This window comes from Balaenoptera physalus, assembly GCF_965194825.1.
Source record: "Balaenoptera physalus genome assembly, chromosome: 20".
NCBI classification, from domain to species: Eukaryota; Metazoa; Chordata; class Mammalia; order Artiodactyla; family Balaenopteridae; genus Balaenoptera; species Balaenoptera physalus.
The window spans coordinates 63443768-63463203 of NC_138901.1; the positions used below are offsets into that span (position 1 = coordinate 63443768).

General features: G+C 41.6%; 1 protein-coding gene across 13 annotated transcripts in view; it reads left to right on the forward strand.

Annotated features, from left to right (window-relative positions):
- ULK2 (unc-51 like autophagy activating kinase 2) overlaps window positions 1-19436 on the forward strand; it is a 65606-nt gene that overhangs the window by 8888 nt on the left and 37282 nt on the right. For 9 of the 13 annotated variants that reach the window (XM_082441048.1, XM_082441042.1, XM_082441040.1 and 6 more), the window contains exons 4-12: window positions 2299-2331; window positions 2624-2660; window positions 7329-7502; window positions 8362-8435; window positions 10215-10316; window positions 11626-11684; window positions 12871-12980; window positions 14507-14554; window positions 14897-14985. In XM_082441048.1, coding sequence (XP_082297174.1) covers window positions 2299-2331; window positions 2624-2660; window positions 7329-7502; window positions 8362-8435; window positions 10215-10316; window positions 11626-11684; window positions 12871-12980; window positions 14507-14554; window positions 14897-14985 — 726 coding nt within the window. Of the gene's footprint in view, window positions 1-2298; window positions 2332-2623; window positions 2661-7208; window positions 7503-8361; window positions 8436-10214; window positions 10317-11625; window positions 11685-12870; window positions 12981-14506; window positions 14555-14896; window positions 14986-19436 lie in introns of all 13 variants that reach the window. The other 4 variants (XM_082441044.1, XM_082441047.1, XM_082441049.1 and 1 more) reach the window with 2 other exon arrangements.

Here is a 19436-nt window from a genome sequence, read left to right on the forward strand (position 1 = left end):
TTGTAAATCTATTAGTCATTTAAATATCTTTTTGAAATTCCTATAGAAGCTTGTTTTTCTATTGGGTTGTCTTTTTGTTATTAATTTGTTAGAGTTCTTTATATATTGTGGATATGAGTCGTTTGACAGATATGGGTGTTGTGAATGACTTACCCACTCTGACTTGCCTTTTTGCTATCCTAATCGTTTGTTTTGGTGAGTAGAAGTTCTTAATTTTAATGTAGTCCAGTGTATTGTTTCTTCCTTTTGTATTTAGTGCTTTTGTGTCATATTTAAGAAAACTTTGCCTACCCTAGGGTCATGAGGATGTTCTTTGTTTTTCCCCAGAGTCTTTATTGTTTTATCTGGCACATTTAGCTCTATAATCTACCTGGAAATGATTTTTGTATGTGGCGTGAGGTAGGGGTCACAATTAATTTACTTTTACAAAGGGGAGCCAGTTGATCTGTTGCTGAACCGACATCCTTCCCTTCTGTACTGTCATCTCTGCATTGCGAGCTCACATGTGGGGGCCTGTTTCTAGACTCTTTTCTGTCCCCTTAGCCTTTACCTCACTGTCTTTTTCAGTATAGTTTTATGATATCTAGTATCATACTTGATATCTAGTAGTATAAATCCTCCAACTTTTATTTTTCTTTTTCTACATGATATTTAGTTACTCTTGGCCTTTTGCATTTCCACATACATTTTGGAATCAACTTGTCAATTTCCACACATGCACAAAATCTCCTTCGATTTTGATTGGGACTATACTGAAACTTAAGGAGAATTTCTTTGTGGAAAGGTTTTAAATTATAATTCAGTTTCTTTAACAGATACATACCTTTTCAAATTTTCTACTTCTTGTCAGTTTTAGTAAGTTGCGTTTTTCCTCAAATTGTTTTTCAGTGTATTCATTTCATGCAAATTTTGGCATACTGGCATTGAGTTGTTCATAATGATATCCTTTTTTTCCCCTTCTTTTTAGAGAATAGGTTTTTTTTTTTTTTATCAAGTTAATAAGAACTTTGAGTAGGGAAGTGATGCAATGAAATTCATTATGTTTAGTTTTGTTGCTGGAAGTTCTGGGGAGTAGTTGAGGAAGTGGATGTCTTAATATTAGAAGGGAGGATAAATATATATTTAGCTTTGGAAAACCCTTGGTGTGGTCTGGCTCACAGGTATGTTGGCCTCACTTCTCAGCCCTTCTGACCCTACAAACATTTCTTAGTTCTTCCCTGGGCTCCAGTACCGTTTCAGTTTTGATTTGTCTATAGATGGCTTGATTGGTTTTGCTACAAAATGAACGTTTTTTTCTGCTTCTGTCGCTGACTCTTCCTGGCACTTGCAGCTCCTCCTGCTCCAGGTTACTCGGGTGCTTCACGTAAAGGACGGGCCTTTAGCAAGGGGGGTGTGGGAGAGAATGATTGAATCTATGGAGATTTTCATTGCTTCAAAGGGGGGCAAAAGAAGGTCTGCCCGAGAAGTCAAAGATGTTAAAGTATTTCTGTCTTATTTATTATTTATTGAATGAGTGAGTGAATGCTTGGGAAAACTGAGTGGTTATGTGTACCCCCAAAATTGTGAAACCCAAGACGGGAATGTGTCTTTGTCATATTGAGGGAACAGAAGTTCTTTGTGTCTCCTTAGCCTCCCCTTAGGAGTTCCTCGCTCTCTTTCCTCTGCAATAGCTAGGTGCTCTTACGTGATTAAACAACACTGGTTTGAGATAAGATTTTTGTATTTTATACTTGAGAAGAAGAAAATTTTGTTGAAAGTTATGTTTAATGATTTCTCACGTGATAAAATGTCTTCCCTTTGCCAGCAATTCCCAAGTAATGTGATTGCCTTCAAATATACAGAAAAACCAGAAAAACAAAGAACTAAGCATCCTGGATCATGTATTCCAGAACTCAGATTGTGCATTTAGTGTTGCTAGGGAGGATTTATCAAGTCATTGCTCCAAATCGTAAACTTTTCAAAGTGGAAGTGCTTCCTTGAGGACCAGAGAATCCTTCCTTTTTTCCACAAGCGGTAACCATAACCAAAAGATGAATCTTTCTTCCAAAAGATGAATGTTTCTTTAGTTCTTTCCGTGAATAGAATTGAACTTTTTCATGACTACATTAGCGTCATTGAAGCTGAGGTGCTATGTCATTGTTTTGGGGATTTTAAATTTCACTTACGAATGGATTTTGTGATTTCATTTTACTTGTTTAAAATGGACACATGTACTATTTTTATTAACTGTCATTATTTTTTAAATTTGTGCTTAATTTTTTCTCTAATCTAAACCATATTTAATATGTTTTCTTTCAGGAATTACCCAACTCTGTCTTTCTGGTGATGGAGGTAGGTAGTATACAGGTTTCTGTTTAATTTATTTCACATTTCTTTTGATTAATATGTACTTTAAAATTGATGGTAGGTTATTTGAAAATTTGGATTAATAAAGTTGATTCAGTGATTTAGATTCTGTTTTATAAGGAATATAAAATTTTAAAATATTGATTCTATAATTCTTATAATTTGTGTGAGACTAGATTTATATTCTATACCAATGTATTTTTAATTAAAGTTAACTGATAATGAATTAAGCTTGAATCAGTGTCTTATTTTAATTACTTTTTCTTTTATATATCAGTATTGCAATGGTGGAGACCTGGCAGATTATTTGCAAGGTAACTTTTTTACTTTGTCAGTGTTCAGTGTAGTAATGTAGTCTGTTTAGTCTTCATTTACTTCTGAGATATGCTACCCCTGTTTTCTGTACTTGTACAGAAACACTCAGTAAATATTTGTGTGTGTGTAATTGTGGTCACTCTGCTGACTGACTGTCGTTTGTTGTGGTTTTGCTCCTAAACTTTGCTTGTGTATAAGTACTTGTTTATGTGTGCCTCTCTCTCGGACAGTTTGAGAGGTAGGGTGTCTCCCCAAAAGAGAAAAACCAACAGAATTTCTTTTCAAAAGACGCTAGTGGGCTGCTGTCAGTGAACCTTTAGTCCATTTCATTTACTTCACAGAAACAAAACAAAACAAACCATAATGGAAGAATGTATCCAAGAATGTGTTTATTAATGTGAATGTTGCTCGTAAGTTTTTTAAAATGTTATAAGGGATTAAGTGTAACCTTGAAATTACTATGTGGCCCAGAGGTAAGATAGTTTGTGGCCCAGAGGTAAGATTTTAGTGCTAGATGTTGCTAGTATCTAAAGTGTATTCATGTAGGACAGTAAGTGCTCAAATCAAATTGTGTGCCTCAAAAGTGCTTTTTAAAACGACGTTAGATGAGGCCAGCACCTACTTGCTTGCCCCTTAAAGATACACGGGGAGTAGGCAAAAAGACAAGGAGAGGTTCGTCACTCAGCCTAGAAACAGGCCATGGCAGTTGATGGTAAAAACACTAAGACATCAGTAAATACACCCACAAAGGGTATGGACAGTTTACAGAAGAGAAGCAACATATTTTAAATGTTCCAGTAAACAATTCCAAACAATTAAAAATGAGATTTTAAAAATCTTTAAAATATAAAATGTTGCTGAGATTTGGAAAGCCATGTAGAAATAATGTAAAGAACACAAGGATTACTCCTTCTAAATACAGCTGAAGCTCCTGTAGGCCCTTCTGTGATCCTACTCCGGTCCCTCCCGCTTAGAGACAGCCATTATCCTGACTGAACTCAGGAGTTTAGTCCATGTGTGTTTTTGTTTTTGTATTTCCCTGAGGTTCTTTTTTAAGAAATTCTCAGTTTGATAAAAAGATTTTTCAAAATGTCATTTCCTAGTGGATACAGTGCAGAGACAGGCCCTTTCTTCACTGCGGGGGGAGAGGAGTTGGAGCTAGAAGACACCTTGCCTTACCTTCTGGTCCGCCTCCGAATCTTGAACTCCTTGACTGCTTAGTGATCCTGATGAAAGCACCTTTCCCTGGGGTCAGGTTGAGGGGCACCTTAGCCGTTTAGAGCCCTCCCTGGAGTATCGGTTTCCTTCTTTCACAGAGGTCCTGTTGGCTGACACAGGCGCTCATGCTGCTGTAGCGGATTTGTTAGCTTCCACAGCACTTTTGTCTGTGATGTTGAACTCTGCATTGGATATTCCAGAGCAATAGTGTGAGAACAGGAGACCCAAGAGTACAGAGCTTACCTGAATGCTGCAGTCAGGCAGGCAGGCTGGTTTGCAGTAGTTCTGTTGTTCATATAACTTAATCACTATGCGATTTTGGTCATTATTTAACCTCTCCCTGGTCTCCAGCTGCCAGTTGAAGAGACATGTAAACTAAATTTAGTCCTTAAGGAATTGTCTAGAGCTGTACTCTTCAATATGGTACCATGGACCACATGGGACTGTTGAGCTCTTGAAACGTGGCTAGTCTGAATTGAGAGATGTGCTGTGATGTAAAACACACGTTGGATTTTGAACACTTCATAGGAAAAAAGAATGATTATATCTTAAGTTTTTTATATTGATTATAGGTTGAAATGATAATATTTTGGAAGTGTTAGATTAAATATATGTTATTCCACCAGTTTCTTTTCATGTTTGAAAATGTGGCTACTAGAAAATTTGAAGGTACGTATGTGACTCACATTATATTTCTGTTGGAGAGCACTGGTCTGGAAGATCTGGCGGTCAAAGGTCGGGCTGGTCTAATGCCACCAAATCACAAGACAGCTATTTAGTCCTTTTATTTGCTTTGATAAATAAAGTCCTTTTTCTATCAAAAGATAGAAAACAAATTCTATCAATTGCAAGTTTTAAATAAGACAAATTGTAGCGTAGTTGGTAAGTTGTGCTTTAATTCTAGCAGGTATCTTCAGTGTGGCGGCCACAGCTGAGCCCGCCCTGCTAGGGCGAACTGCTCAAGAGCTCATTCATCTGAGAGCTTTCATGTTAGCTGTGCCTCTAAAATGTTAAGCTTTTAACGCGAGAATTTCAATTTATGGGATTGTGTTGAGAGTAGGCATCCTGTGTTCGTAGAAATATGTGAATTTTTACTGTAGTTTGTGCCCAGAAGCAGCCTAAACTAGATCATTAATTTTTCCCCGCAGGAACAGTGTTAGAATTCGGACTCTGAATCAAATAAACCCTAAGTCTATTCAGTAGTGTGTCGTGGGGCAATGATACAGGTTCTGAGCAGCCGTAGTCATTTAAAGTAGCAAAATTTTTCTAAGCCCTAGAATGAAAATGTAAATGAATGAAATGGAAGAAACTGTACCATCCATTTTATTTCTTATTTTATTTATTTATTTATAATACATTTTATTTATTTATTTATTTAATTTTGGCTGCGTTGGCTCTTCGTTGCTCTGCGTGGGCTTTCTCTAGTTGCGGCGAGTGGGGGCTACTCTTTGTTGTGGTGCGCGGGCTTCTCATTGCGGTAGCTTCTCTTTTTGGGAGCATGGGCGCTAGGCGCGCAGGCTTCTGTAGTTGTGGCTCACGGGCTCTACCGGGCAGGCTCAGTAGTTGCGGCGCACGGGCTTAGTTGCTCCGCGGCATGTGAGATCTTCCCAGATCAGGGCTTGAACCTGTGTCCCCTGCATTGGCAGACGGATTCTTAACCACTGCGCCACCAGGGAAGCCCTACCGTCCATTTTAATTGTTTCAGTGTAATTTAAGTAAGACATTACAAAAATAAAGCTCTAGTTGATTTGATACTCCCACTAATGTACAGTCATTTATGTGTTGCCACCTGCAAGAAAGTAGATCTGGAAGAATATACTCCAGAGGTAAACAGTGTTCATTCATCTCCAGGATGGGACTAGGGAAGATTTCACTTTTTATATGTTTTAGTGTATTTGGATTTTTATTTTTTAATAGCATCAGGAAAAGAACTCCAAAGAATTTTAAAAAAGGGATAGGTTAAGAACTGCCCTCACAGAAAAAAAGTATTTGATAATTTTTTTAAAAAATAAATTTATTTATTTATTTTTGGCTGTGTTGAGTCTTTGTTGCTGCGCGCAGGCTTTCTCTAGTTGCAGCGAGCAGGGGCTACTCTTCGTTGCGGTGCACGGGCTTCTCATTGCTGTGGCTTCTCTTGTTGGGAGCATGGGCTCTAGGTGTGCTGGCTCAGTAGTTGTGGCTCACGGGCTCTAGAGCACAGGCTCAGTAGTTGTGGCGCACGGGCTTAGTTGCTCCGCGGCATGTGGGATCTTTCCGGACCAGGGCTCGAACCCGTGTCCCCTGCATTGGCAGGCGGATTCTTAACCACTGCGCCACCAGGGAAGCCCAATTTGGTAATTTTTAAACCGTGGGGATTTAGTTTATTTGAAGATGTTAAGGACATAAACTGTCACGTAATGTGTCATTAAAATGATTTTTAAAGTAACATTTCACTTGTTCTGGGTGTTTATGGAAAGGTTATAAAGAACATATTCTAGAGTTGTATGGGCAGAAGTATGTTCACAAAGGCTTTAAAATGGGGCCATGGATATTAAATCCCTAATGCAGATTCAAGGAATGACTTTCAGACCCATTGTCATGAAGTATATATTTGTGTACTGCCCACATTTGAGTACTTATGTGCCAGGCCTTTTTCTAAAGTCTCTATTATTAAATATGCTGTCGTGCTTGATTGTTACAACAGCCCCGTGTGGTTGGTCTGTTTTCAGCTTTTTGTAGATGAGGACGGGCACAGAGGGGTCGTCCTCCAGGGTCACGCAGTAGGTGGAGGAGCTGGGATTTGAGCAAAGGCAGCCTGACTCCAAACCAAGCTCCGTTCCGTTACACGCTCCAGTGGGCGCGTAGAAACACTGCCGTTTGCTGAACAGCGACTGCCCTCAGATCATTCCCACCCCCTCTTCATAGTACTGAAGACGTGGCTCCTTACGGGGGTCTTTAGTTAGGAGAGATGCTGCGGTGAGGCCGTGTGTTGGCAGCAGGGAGATGAGAGGAGGCAGGTGTAGGGCCGCAGACCCCGGCAGGCCCACGGGGAGGTGATGCCCAAGTCTCGCCAGCCAAGCAGTTCACCTGTTTTTAATTCTTGCTCAGGTAATGGCTGGAATTAAATATGGACATTTATCCCAGGTATTTGATATGAAGGGGACTTATTTTTGGCTTGTGGAGGAGACTCACGTTTGTTGAGCACCTCTTGGTGTGCTCGTTCTTCCCAGTAAAAATGGGAAAGGAAAGCCAAAAAGGAACACCAGTGAAAATGGAGGATGCAAGTGTAAATCAGCTCTCTTTACAACAGATTGATTAAAAATTTTGAGATATCCGCTCTCTCTTCACAGACTTAAATTGTTAAAGTAAAAACAATGAGAAAATGCGAATCCCAGTTCCGTACTCCCTCAGTGTTCTCCTCAGAATACGCAGATGATACTTGAATGTTGATGGAGCGCCTTTTCTCCCAGCTAAAGGCACTCTCAGTGAAGACACCATCAGAGTCTTTCTGCATCAGATTGCCGCCGCCATGCGGGTCCTGCACAGCAAGGGCATCATCCACAGGGATCTCAAGCCCCAGAACATCCTGCTGTCCTATGCCAATCGTAGGAAGTCCACTGTCAGTGGTATTCGCATCAAAATAGGTACCTGGCTATGTATTGTCTCATGCAAAGAACATTTTTGGGACTTGGTATTTTTAGATAATTTTAGTTCAGCTTTGTTAGAATGATGGATTTTGTTGAGACACTTTAAAAATTTTTATTGAGTTCAGTGAGGTACATTTGGATATGGGAACCCTTTACGTTATTGGCAGCAGGTGCTAGACGGGGCCAGAGACCCCATGCTAGGAACTCTGAGTGTGACTCCCAGCGGGAAATCCTGCTTCTCCTTATCACAGGGAAGCTAATGTATCATGGTTGCTGGCAGCAAATTAATAGCCCTGATTCTTTACAGCTTGTTGGATTTTAACGTAAGGGATCTGAGAGATCATTTAGTTCAGGCTTCTTACTTGGAAGGTTTTTTAGCACTCTCAAGATTATTTGAAGCAGTTTATAATGCTAGATTTTTTTTAAAGCTTTTCTCTTCATTGGTGGAAAAATAATTATTTAGCAGTATTTTAAGAAATCTCTGATATTTTATGGGTTACATCTGGTATCTGGAGGAGGACAAAAACAGCTCCAATTCTATACCTGGTATTGATATTGGATGAGAGCTGTATTAATGAATCATGTATTATAAGTAGCATTTTCTCTTGCAAAGTGTGGCACTCCCTTCTTGGTTACAAAACTGGCAGAGCAGTGACTTGTGCAGTTGGTGATGACTACTGTTTCTTAACTTGTTGAAAGTGAGGTAGCTCTGTTTTCTTTGGTGGACAGTCTTATTCAGTAGGCTTTAATTTCTCACAGTTCTTTTGTACCCTCTTGTATCTTTAAAGAGTCATATGATCTGTGTTAACTGAGCAAAGGTGTCATTTGATTTTCTCCTTTTTATTTTGTGAAATAGCGGATTTTGGTTTTGCTCGTTACCTACATAGTAACATGATGGCTGCAACGCTGTGTGGGTCTCCAATGTACATGGTGAGTGTTTGCACCCTTGTGTGTTTACAGCACAGCAGCATAAGCATTGGAATTTGAGTATAATGCTTGTTTCCAAGTAAGATGTGATTTTATATATAGTCTGAGTTTTTATTATATTACAAATGTTAATTCTATTACTGATAATGATATAATGCAGACGTCTTTTGCTCTAGTATAGCAGACTATGAAAGTCTGTCATCTTTGCCCATTGGCATTTATTTTTTAACATGATTAGTTAGTTATTATGGTAGAAATCTCCTGTTAGATTAAATTGAAAACAAAAGTTGATGAAATATGGTCATGCTATACATAATGTATAATTTTAGGAATACTTAAAAAAAAAAACCTTTTGGGGTACCTCTTCAGCTGTAGGATGTAGTCATCTTTTGCATGTTGTCTCTTTAGACAGGATCCCTATATTGTAGAAGTGTTTTCCATCAGTGTCACACTTAACAGCTGAAAAAAAATCTTAGTTTTCCGCTTTATCCTCTCCTGTGGTTACTGTCAGGTCTAATAGGGTGAAGCTGTGAAACTTCTGAACTAATGTGAGGTGTTAAGCCTGGAAATACCTTAATTCTGGAACTTCAGAATCCTGTGAAGTAAATAAATGTACCTATTTCAGTTTTAATTTAAAATGGGTTTATGTTCAATTAGGGTTTATTCTAATGTAAAATCACTTTGAGCTAAGGGAACTAGTAATCAAAGTTCAAAAAAATTTTTCTGTATTAGACTTACTTTTTCTTGATCATAATCTTACTGCTTATATAGCAAATGTTATAATTTAATATAATTAAATACTATTTTGCACTTCTTGAGTGTGAAACTAGTTCAGCCTTGAACTAATAGCCTTGAGGATAGACAGAGTGCTTGGGCTGATTATTAAAGGGAGGTGGCTCAAGAAGAAATTTACTAGGGACAATAAATAAAAATGTTATGCCTGGAAAATAAAATTTCACTACCTTTTAAGTGTATTTGACATTCCTATGTAATGCTATGCTTGCCTTGATTGATGGTATTTTTAAAAAGCAACATCTATTGAGAGGATGGGAAAATAGCTGTGACAAAGCAGCAGAGAAAAAACATTTTTATTTTTTTGGCTGCTCTGAGCGGCATGTGAGATCTTAGTTCCCCGACCAGGGATCGAACTCACACCCCCTGCATTGGAAGTGCGGAGTGTTAACCACTGGACTGCCAGGGAAGTCCCAAGATAGTTTTCATTATTGTATTTTGCATAACAGATTTTACATTATTTTAAAAGTTTTCAAATGACAGGAATAATATAGCAAACACTTGTGTACCCACCATCCGTATTTAACAAAGTTAACATTTTGTCATGTTTGCCTTGATCTTTTTTTAGAAAGAAATAAAGTATTTCAGAAACAGTTCATGTGCCCTCCGTAGCCCTCCTTTTCCCATTTCCCACTCTCCTACTCTCCTACCCCAGAAGTAACCTCTATCCTGTAATTGGGGTATATTTTTCTTTATTATTATTTTAATACTCTTTCTGTATTTTATGTGTCCATAATATTGTATAGAAATGTTTGTTTCTGCAACTTGCTTCTTTTAATGCACGGTTGTTTCTGAGATTTACCAGTAAGCCTCAGTGTAAGAATGTGGTTCTATATTCGTTGCAGTATCATTTGATTAGGGCAATATCACAATGTGTTGTTTTTATTTTTGTAGTTTTGTTAGGAGTGTGACCTTTTCCAGCTAATTAATCCATACATATTAATTATGTAAATGACCTAATGCATGTCTCTTGAATTGTTTTATCCCCAGGCTCCTGAGGTTATTATGTCTCAACATTATGATGCCAAGGCCGACCTGTGGAGCATAGGGACAGTGATATATCAGTGCCTCGTTGGAAAACCGCCTTTCCAGGTACCTTGACTTTTTTTGGATGTGCTCAGTTTGAGGATCCTCTCATTTTGCAGTTGCCTTTGACTTATAAAATGGGGAATACAGTTGACCCCTGAACGATGTAGGGGTTAGGGGTGCTGACCCCTCGCAGTGGAAAATGTGCTGTAACTTTACAGTCGGCCCCTTGTACTTGCTGTTCTGCATCCGTGGGTTCAACCAACTGCAGATCGTGTAGTACTGTAGTATGTATCGAAAAAAAGTCCCGGCACAGTTCAAACCCATGGTGTTCAAGGGTCACCTGTACTTTGAAAGTAGTATTTCTGGTTCCTCTGTGACTTGTTTTGATTTTGTTAACAGGCGAAACTGCTGTAGCGAGCCAGAACATCTTTCGCTTTTTCCTTTTTTATCTGCCTTCCCTTGTAGTTGGACTGGGCCTGGGGCCGGTTAGGTTCTCCAGGCTCATGAAAGCTGGTGCGGCTTAGCGTAACGACCTGGTGGGAAATAGGTGTGAACAGTGAGGTCAGCGCCTCCTGCTTAGCCTGGCTTTGGGGTCCTGGAATCCACGTGAGGGCTAGGGCAGGTCTGGGAAGATCACTGGAGACTGTCCCCAGCTCTCTATTCCTGTCACTGCTGGGTGAGAGGTAGTTATTTAGGCTTTATGGAAGTTACTTTGAGTAGGTCTTCCTCTCCCTTAACATCCTGTCAAAAAGAGGCCTCCTAGGATATAATCACAGTGATTCCTCTTGAGTTCATACTGCCCAGTTACAAAGAGGAGTTTTGAATCTGAAAACTGGAACAGAGTGAAATTATTTGCCCAACATGGTTTTTAAAAGTCGGTGACACAGCCAGGTTGAACACTGCATTTCCCAACCTAGCTTGGCCGTAGAGACGGTGTCACTGATTCAGCAGCACTTACCATGAGGGTGCTGCTCGTTACTGCGGCAGAAGAGCAGCAGTCATCTGAGCTCTCTGCCTTGAATCCCTCGAGGGTGAACTACACCCTGGTCTTACACAGTAAAAACACACCTGTTGGGTAGGCCATGTAACCTCCAGAGTAGTAATTCTTTTCTAAGTTTCAGGCCTCTCTGAGAATCTGACCTCAGAAAAGGTACATTATTATGCCCAGATGTGCAGAATTCACGTACAATTTCAGAAGTGTGTTAAGTTCCTCGTGCCCATCTGTGGCTCCTTCAGCATTTCATGGCTTTCAAGTTCAGAGTCTCTGTTCTATAGCAGAATGTGAGCTTCGATCATATGATTTGGAATTTTTGCCCTTAGTTGTTTAGGAAATTAAATGGTTTTCTTCCCTTTTTTTTTTTTTTTTGAACAGGCTAATAGTCCTCAAGACCTAAGGATGCTTTATGAGAAAAACAGAAACTTAATGCCTAGGTATGTGTTTTGATTACACTGGGTTTTACCATTTGTCAATACAGTGTTATCTATTTGAATTCTATGTGTTTTATGTTTTTCCGTTATTGAATCTTTTTTCAATTAACAGTAAGGAGAGCTTTCATTTTAACAGGAAATTAGAAAATTACTAGTGTATCATAGGTGCCTGTATGCTGTACCATTTTCTTTCTTTTTAAAAATGTTAAGTTTATTTAAAAGAAAAAGCTACAGAAGTTATATGTATTCTTTGAGGGGAGGGAGATGCAAACAGAATAGATGGGCATAAAGTAGAAAATAGCTAGGCTTTCCCCTAGAAAATAGCTAGCTCTAAAATAGCTAGAGAGTCCCCTAGTTAGATGTAACGTATTTTGTTTAATCAGATCCCTGTTTTCATTTTTTTGGATACTACAAACAGGCTTTAGTGACGAGAGATTGTGTGTGTGTGTGCGTGCGTGCACGTGTACACACATTTGTGCATTTCTTTAGGATGGACTCCTAGAAATGGAATTGTTGGGCTTAGAGACACTCTGTCCAGCTCGGCTGGCCCTGTTTGCACTGCTGAACAAGCAGTGCGCTCCTTTCCTGCGTTCTACCAGCAGGGGTTGTTACCAGTCTCCATGCCTCCCAAGCAGGGCCAATTAGCTCTTCATTTAACTTGCATTATTCTCTTTACTAGTGAGGTTGGCTCGCTATTTGTTTAACATCCTTCTGTAGTTTTTATTCTGTGAATTACCTATTCCTATTACTCACTTTTTTTTATTGCCTTGTCCTTTTTTATTGGATTTCAGGAAGCTGTGTTATTTCTCACTTGTATTTATTTAAGCTCTGCCCTTTTGCAGACAGAATTGGAGGTGGCTGTTTGTCTAACAGAGAACTCTGTAGCAACTGTTAGTGCTAGGTCGACATTGTGTTAAAACTCAGGATGGTCTGTGCTTGTGAAGTGCTTTGTTCTCGCAGATATTCCAACAACAGCAATAAGAAGCACAATGCAAGAATCTTCCCAAATTGATGCTGCTTTTCAAAGGCAGTTGCTTAGTGTTTGTTTGTTTGTTTTTTCCTTTAAGGAGTGAGGGTCTGCCATGGTCCTCTTGGTATAAAATGTAGGATTTGTGAAACTGCATATACATTTTCATTTACTGTAATGAAGGCGAAAGTCGTGTAGTTAATATATAAACTCACCACTTAGGTGGTTTTTTTTTTCCTTTCTTCCCAGCATTCCCAGAGAAACATCTCCTTATTTGGCTAATCTCCTTTTGGGTTTGCTTCAGAGAAACCAAAAAGATAGAATGGACTTTGGTAAGTAATATTTTCAAATTTTGTATGTATGCTAGTTTCTAATTTTATTTTTGTGTATTCCAAAATTTTTTTTTAATTTATTTTTTATTGAAGTATGGTTGATTTACAATGTTGTGTTAGTTTCTGGTGTACAGCAAAGTGATTCAGTTACACGTATGTATACATTCTTTTCATATTCTTTTCCATTATGGTTTATCACAGGATGTTGAATATAGCTCCCTGTGCTATACAGTAGGACCTTGTTGTTCATCCATCCTCTATATACTAGCTTGCATCTGCTAATCCAAAACTCCCGCTCCATCCCTATGCCCCTACCCTCCTTGGCAACCACATGTAAAGATTTTTTTTAAAGATACTATAGATGTTTCAGAAGAAAATGATAATCAGTTTTACTTTTCTTTCTATCTCTTTGTCTTTTTTCTTTCACATATTTTGTAAATGTATGGAAGGTATGTAAATAGTTAAGATAATCGATAATTTAGAAACTATTATCCTATTTGTCGTTCCACTATTGGCCGACATTTCTCATGGTTACAGAGCAATCTCAGTTTAATTTCTCCATCTGAAAGATAAAAATATTTACCAAACTACATGACTAAAGTTTAATTCCAATTTTTACCAAACTTTAAGAAAAGATATAGTTAGACTATTTCATCTTTCCCCCGTACGGAAACTGTTAGAGCTACTGTCTACTGAGAACATTTACTGGGACGGTGAACTGAGTGCTTCTGAGTGTGAGGTAGTTTAGACTGAACCTCACTTAAGCTCATTCCTGATTTTGTATTACCTGGTGAACCTCTGTGCTGGGCTGTGCCATTCTCCTTGTCTGCTCTGTGCTATTTAGTAACATACAATTTGGAGACTTAATGATAAATGAGATGGTCTTCGTGAAGTTTTAAAGAAATAACGAAATAAATTATACAAACAGGAAAAGAGTAAATTAATGAACTGCCCTGTACTTACCTACCTATTTATCTTTATCTAATTAGCAGGCTTACTGTGTAGGTTTTATCCTTGGTGAATAGCTGAAGAAACTAAAAATCAAATCAATAGCTTTTTAAAAAATGTGAAACCAGCTGTAGGAATATTTCTTCTGGGATAGAGGAGTAGAGTTTATTATACAAATCAGCTGTCTAAGATTTCCCGCTAGGACAGTTAAGAGCCGTAGTTCACAGAGTGATTCGCGAGGGCCTGGTCACAGTTCTCCGTGCCCTTGTCTGTTTGAAGACGGCACACACTAGAGGACGCGTCTACTTTAGTCGCCTCAGGGGTGCTGTGCTGCTCATGAGAATTCACACCATTATTTTAAATTTTTCATTCATTAAGAATTACTTATAATTTGATGGGTTTTATGGATGGTTTATAAAATAATGTGCTTTTACATTTAAAAGAAATGGAGTCTATGTAAAGAAGTTAATAATAATTATGTATGATCTCAAGGATATTATGTTGACTACATTGACGAGGTTAACCTATCTGCAAAAATCAACATCAGTTTAATGGTTGCATTCTCATTTTCATTATAGAAGCATTTTTTAGCCATCCTTTTCTTGAGCAAGTTCCAGTAAAAAAATGTGAGTACCCACTTTTTACATTTCTACTTAAAGAGTGAATGCAAGCTTAAGGAAAAATTAGTATTTGGAATTACAAAATTAATTTTTTATGTGCTTCTCAAGATTTCATTGAGCTTTTCTTAAATATTTGTAGTTGTGTTTATTTAATTACAATTGTGTTTTTCCTTCCAAGTCCAAATTGAAGGAGTTTAGTAATTACTGCATTTTTGGTTTCACCCATGGGAGCTGTAATAAGTAGGTGAATGTAAATTTTTGGCCAACACAAAGCTGTAGTAGTTGTGACAGGCTTGCTAGTGGACAGCTCGTGTAATCGCACTCTCTTTGTCGGTGTTTCTCCCCCAGCCTGCCCGGTTCCGGTGCCCGTGTACGCCGGCTCCGCCTCTGAAGGTCCCTGTAGCAGCTCTCCATCCTGTCGCTTCGCCTCTCCACCTGTAAGTCCTGGTTGTATTAAAGGTAACGTTAGAGCCTGTGATATTGCATCTGCTCACAGAGCCTGCAGATGCGTGTGGGTATTCTCTTTATGTGTGGAGTTTCCTAGCGCAGCTGAGGCCTGGGCAAAGAGTGCTGTTGTTGAGGCCCTCGGTCTGGACTCTGCCGTATCTGGCTGTGCACACTTCAGCAAGACGTGTCCCCTCTGACTGGTGGACACAGTACTCTCAGCCTTTCGTGACCAGCGAGGTGGGGAAGGATGTCACTGTGACACGTAGATAGGTAATTCGCATTTGTTTCATGAATGTCATAAACATCGGTCTGGACAGTTATCGTACATAGAACTTCCAGTGGTGGACGAGCGCCCTCTGAGCGGACTTCACTGCCTTAGACCCCGTAGTCATGGTGACGGGCCCTGTGAGCCGGCTCCACTGCAGCCTCTTCCCTCCCCAGGGCTGCCCGAGCCGTGTACCCCGTGGCCATCTTCCCTGCAGTCTCAGTGCTTCTTCCTGATCCTGAGAACTTACGGCCACTTCTGGTCATTCCTTCCTTCTGCTCTGCTCTCCCAGGTCTTGCCTTTCTGACTTCTGTGCTTTTCTAGACTTTCCCCCACGTTTCTCTTGCTGCCTGAGAGGGCTGTGACCTTGAGACTTTTCACAAGCCAAGGCCCAGGGGCCATTGTGTCAGCCACTGCAGGTATTTTCTAGACTGGCCTGGCAGACGTGCATTTCTTGAATTCTGCTGGCAGAAGGGTCGGGGAATCGCAGAGGGAGCTGGTTGGGCGATGAGCAGCTTGAGGCTTAAGAGTCTGGGGCGTGGGAGCTTCCACATCCCTGACTTGCCACATTGCCTATGACAGGTGACTCAATCCCTCTGAGCCCATTTCTCATAAGTAAAGTGAGTATAAGTTACCCACTTCATGGATAAATGAGCAAAAGCACCTACTCCAGTGCCTGGCACACAGTAATACTCAGGAAGTGGCAAGTGCTGTTAGTCTTATTTTCCAGGGAAACCCAGTACCCCACAGAGAAAGCAGATGCTGCAGCAGCCTGTTGCAAACGGATGAGTCCTAGAGCTGGCAAAAAACCTTTCTGCACAGCCCTGCAGACTCAAACCAAACAGAAAAAGCAGATGGACTAATAAGACTTACATTACAGTCCCATGAATTTAAAAAAACTAAGAGGGGAAAAAAGTGTTGTCTATTTCCAGTTTCAGTCTGGAATATAGGAAAACACTGGATTTGGAGCGACTGGGGAGAAATGCAGAGGAACTGCAGGGAAAGACCGAAGGGTCTGTTTGGAGCCGGGCAGGACCAGCCTCAGCGCTGGCCCTGCTGCTTGCTCACTGTATCCTACGGGGCGGGTCAGTTCCCAGGCTGAGCTGAGCTTCCTTGTCTGTAACGCCTGGTTAACCTCTGGTTGAAGGGGAGTGGGTGGTAGTATGTAGTGAGTACTTGATAACTGTAGCTACCATGATGGAGCACGTATGTGATACAAGGTGACACGTGGTGTGAAAAGCAGAGATGGTGCTGGAGAAGGACAGCTGGGGAGAACCTGAGTGTGGGGAAGCCTGGGGGATGGTAGGACCCCAAGGGGAGGAGAAATAGAGGGGCCGCCAGGAGGGACGCAGCTGGGAAGTGCTTTGACTGGACAGAGTGTGCTGGGCTTTTGTTGGATGGGGATGCTTTGAAAGGGAGCGCAAGACAGCAGCGCGTCTTGGGCCGCTGGGAAGAGCGGAACACGTGCTCGCAGGGGGAGGGGCGAGGGGCGGGGGAGGGGAGACATACTTAGATGCGCAGAACTTCGGTGGAAAAACCTTTTTTTGAAGGCCTTTTTGAGAAGCTAATGCTTGAAGTGAAAAGAAGGAAATCTGGAAATAAGAGGAGAGCAGGAATAATATAATATAATATAATGTAATGTAATGTAATTTCCAGTTAGTGAGATTAGAAAATGGGATGGTTTGATAGGCCTTGCTTTCAACATAGTCTGCAAAAGTGAGAGGACTTCCTATAGGCACTGCCTTCCTTCCTAGGGCTGCAGCAGACTTGTACTGAGGGTGGCCAGCGTGCAGGCAGGCCCACGTAACATTCTCTTTTTTACATTCTCACACAAATATCCAGCTGCTACTTCCTTCCAGAGAAATCTTTGAAAGGTGAAAAAGAAAAACTCTGTAACAAAAAACTCAAATCACTCTTTTAGTTATGATACTGGCTATAGGCTAAATGCTATTTAGATAATATCTCTTGAATATCTGTTGCTTTAATGACATTTATTAAATGCCTACTTTATGTGAAGTTTTGGTTGATACCAGTGGAAGATATGACCAGATCCCTTCATTGAGGAGCTTTTAGTTTAATTGTGTGGAGAAGAGTGAGGTAAAGCATCGCTATAGAATCATATGTATACACGCCTTTACTGCCTGTGGGAGTGTGGATGAGGGGCATGAAATCAGACTAAGAAGCCAGCAAAGATGCTCAGGAGAGGCACTGAGCTGAGTTTTTTGTTTTTGTTTTTGTTTATTTATTTATTTATTTTTGGCTGCGTTGGGTCTTCGTTGCTGCGCACGGGCTTTCTCTAGTTGCGGCAAGCGGGGGCTACCCTTCGTTGTGTTGCGCAGGCTTCTCATTGCGGTGGCTTCTCTTGTTGCGGAGCACGGGCTCTAGGCGGGCGGGCTTCAGTAGTTGTAGCACACGGGCTCAGTAGTTGTGGCTCGCGGGCTCTAGAGCGCAGGCTCAGTAGTTGTGGCGCACGGGCTTAGTTGCTCCGCGGCATGTGGGATCTTCCCGGACCAGGGCTTGAACCCGTGTCCCTTGCACTGGCAGGTGGATTCTCAACCACTGTGCCACCAGGGAAGCCCTTGAGCTGAGTTTTGAAGGAAGAGTAAGCACGGTGAATTTGTAGAAGAGTGGTGTTGTAAGCAGAGGAATCCCTGTGGAATGGTGACCCGCTGAAGGAATCTGTAGCCGTCCTTGGCCACAACGTTTATTAGAATTAAGTTCAGCTCCGTAGTCTCCCTGGCCACATTTCAAGTGCTCATAGCCACATGTAGCTGGTGGCCGCCACGCTGGATAGAACAGAACTCTCCCATCGTTGCAGGAAGCTCTGTTGGACAGGCTTCTCTGACGATTCAGTCTGTAGGGTGCAGAGAGCTTTGGTGATGTGCTGAGGGGAAAGCAGAGCCAGAAGGGTAGGGAGAGGCTGTGTCTTGGCAGAATTTGGGCACCGAGCAGAGGCTGCCAGACTTTTTGTGGTGAGCCATTTGAGAGATTCTAAGTGGAGGCGTCACCTGATCCGCTGTGTTTTAGCGAATAAACCCCTCTGTACGCAGGTGGAGGATTGGATCGGGGACACGGAGAGAAGCCTCTCCACCAGATCAGAGAGAACAGCCTGTGACCATTGCAGACTTTTCGGTTTGGGTTTGGTTTTGCTTTGTTTTTATTGAGAATGAGGACCTGAAGTAAGTCAGCAGTAGGAAAGGGGAAGACGAGGGGCCAGGAGGAGCAAGGTGAAGCGTTCGTGGCACTTGGATTGCTTGAACTGGGGACCTAAGGAAGAGGGTGATCTTGACGGGACCCAAGTGGGTGGACTTCGATGGAGCCACTCAGCGAGGGAGCACAGAGGCGATGCGCTGGTGGTGTGCAGGCGCGGGGGCAGGCGCCGGGGCAGCCTGGGAGAGGCAGAGCTGCAGTCGTCCCTCTGGCAGTGGTAGCCGAGGCAGGAAGGTGAGAGTGACCCCTGGTGAGGCTACGAAGTGTGCGGAGTGGAGGCCCAGGGTGGCCCTGGGGAATCCCGCAAGCCACTCCTCTCCGTCAAGGGGCAAAGGAGACTAAGAAGTAGCGGGGAAAGCAAGAGAGTAGGGTCACTGAACGGAGGGGGTGGGTCAGGAGGAGAGCGGCCCACAGTGTCGGAGTCGCAGAGGCAGGCAACTGAAGGCATAGAGGAGCCTCCGGAGAACGCGGCCACAGGGGTCCCCGGTGGGCTTCATAAGGGCGGCTTTGGTGGAGGGTTGAAAGCAGGAGGTGGGTTATGGTGGGTTAGGCGACACACAGGGGGTGAGGAATTGGGGTCAGTGAAGACTGAAGTTTCAGGAAACGTTGTTAAGTGAAGAAGGGAGAGAAGATGGTAATTGAGAGGGTTGCATTGATTTGAGATGTGGAAAAATTAAACATGTTTGTGTGCAGAGGGGAAAAAAGCCAGAATAAAGGGAGAGGGTGAAAGTGTCAGGAGCAGAGGGGAGTGATCTGGGTCCTTGAGGAGGTGGGGAGAATTAGTGGAGAGATTAGCTTTGAACGCAAGAAGCATCTCTTCCACCCAAGTGGTTGTGGATGAAGGTGATTTTATAAATAGCAAAGGAAGAAACTGAGAGAGTTCCTGCCTGGAAAGAAATGGCACTGGAAAGAAATCGTGGAGTTAGATACTTGGGATCCAGCCCAGCTCAGCTGCTCTTCAGTTGG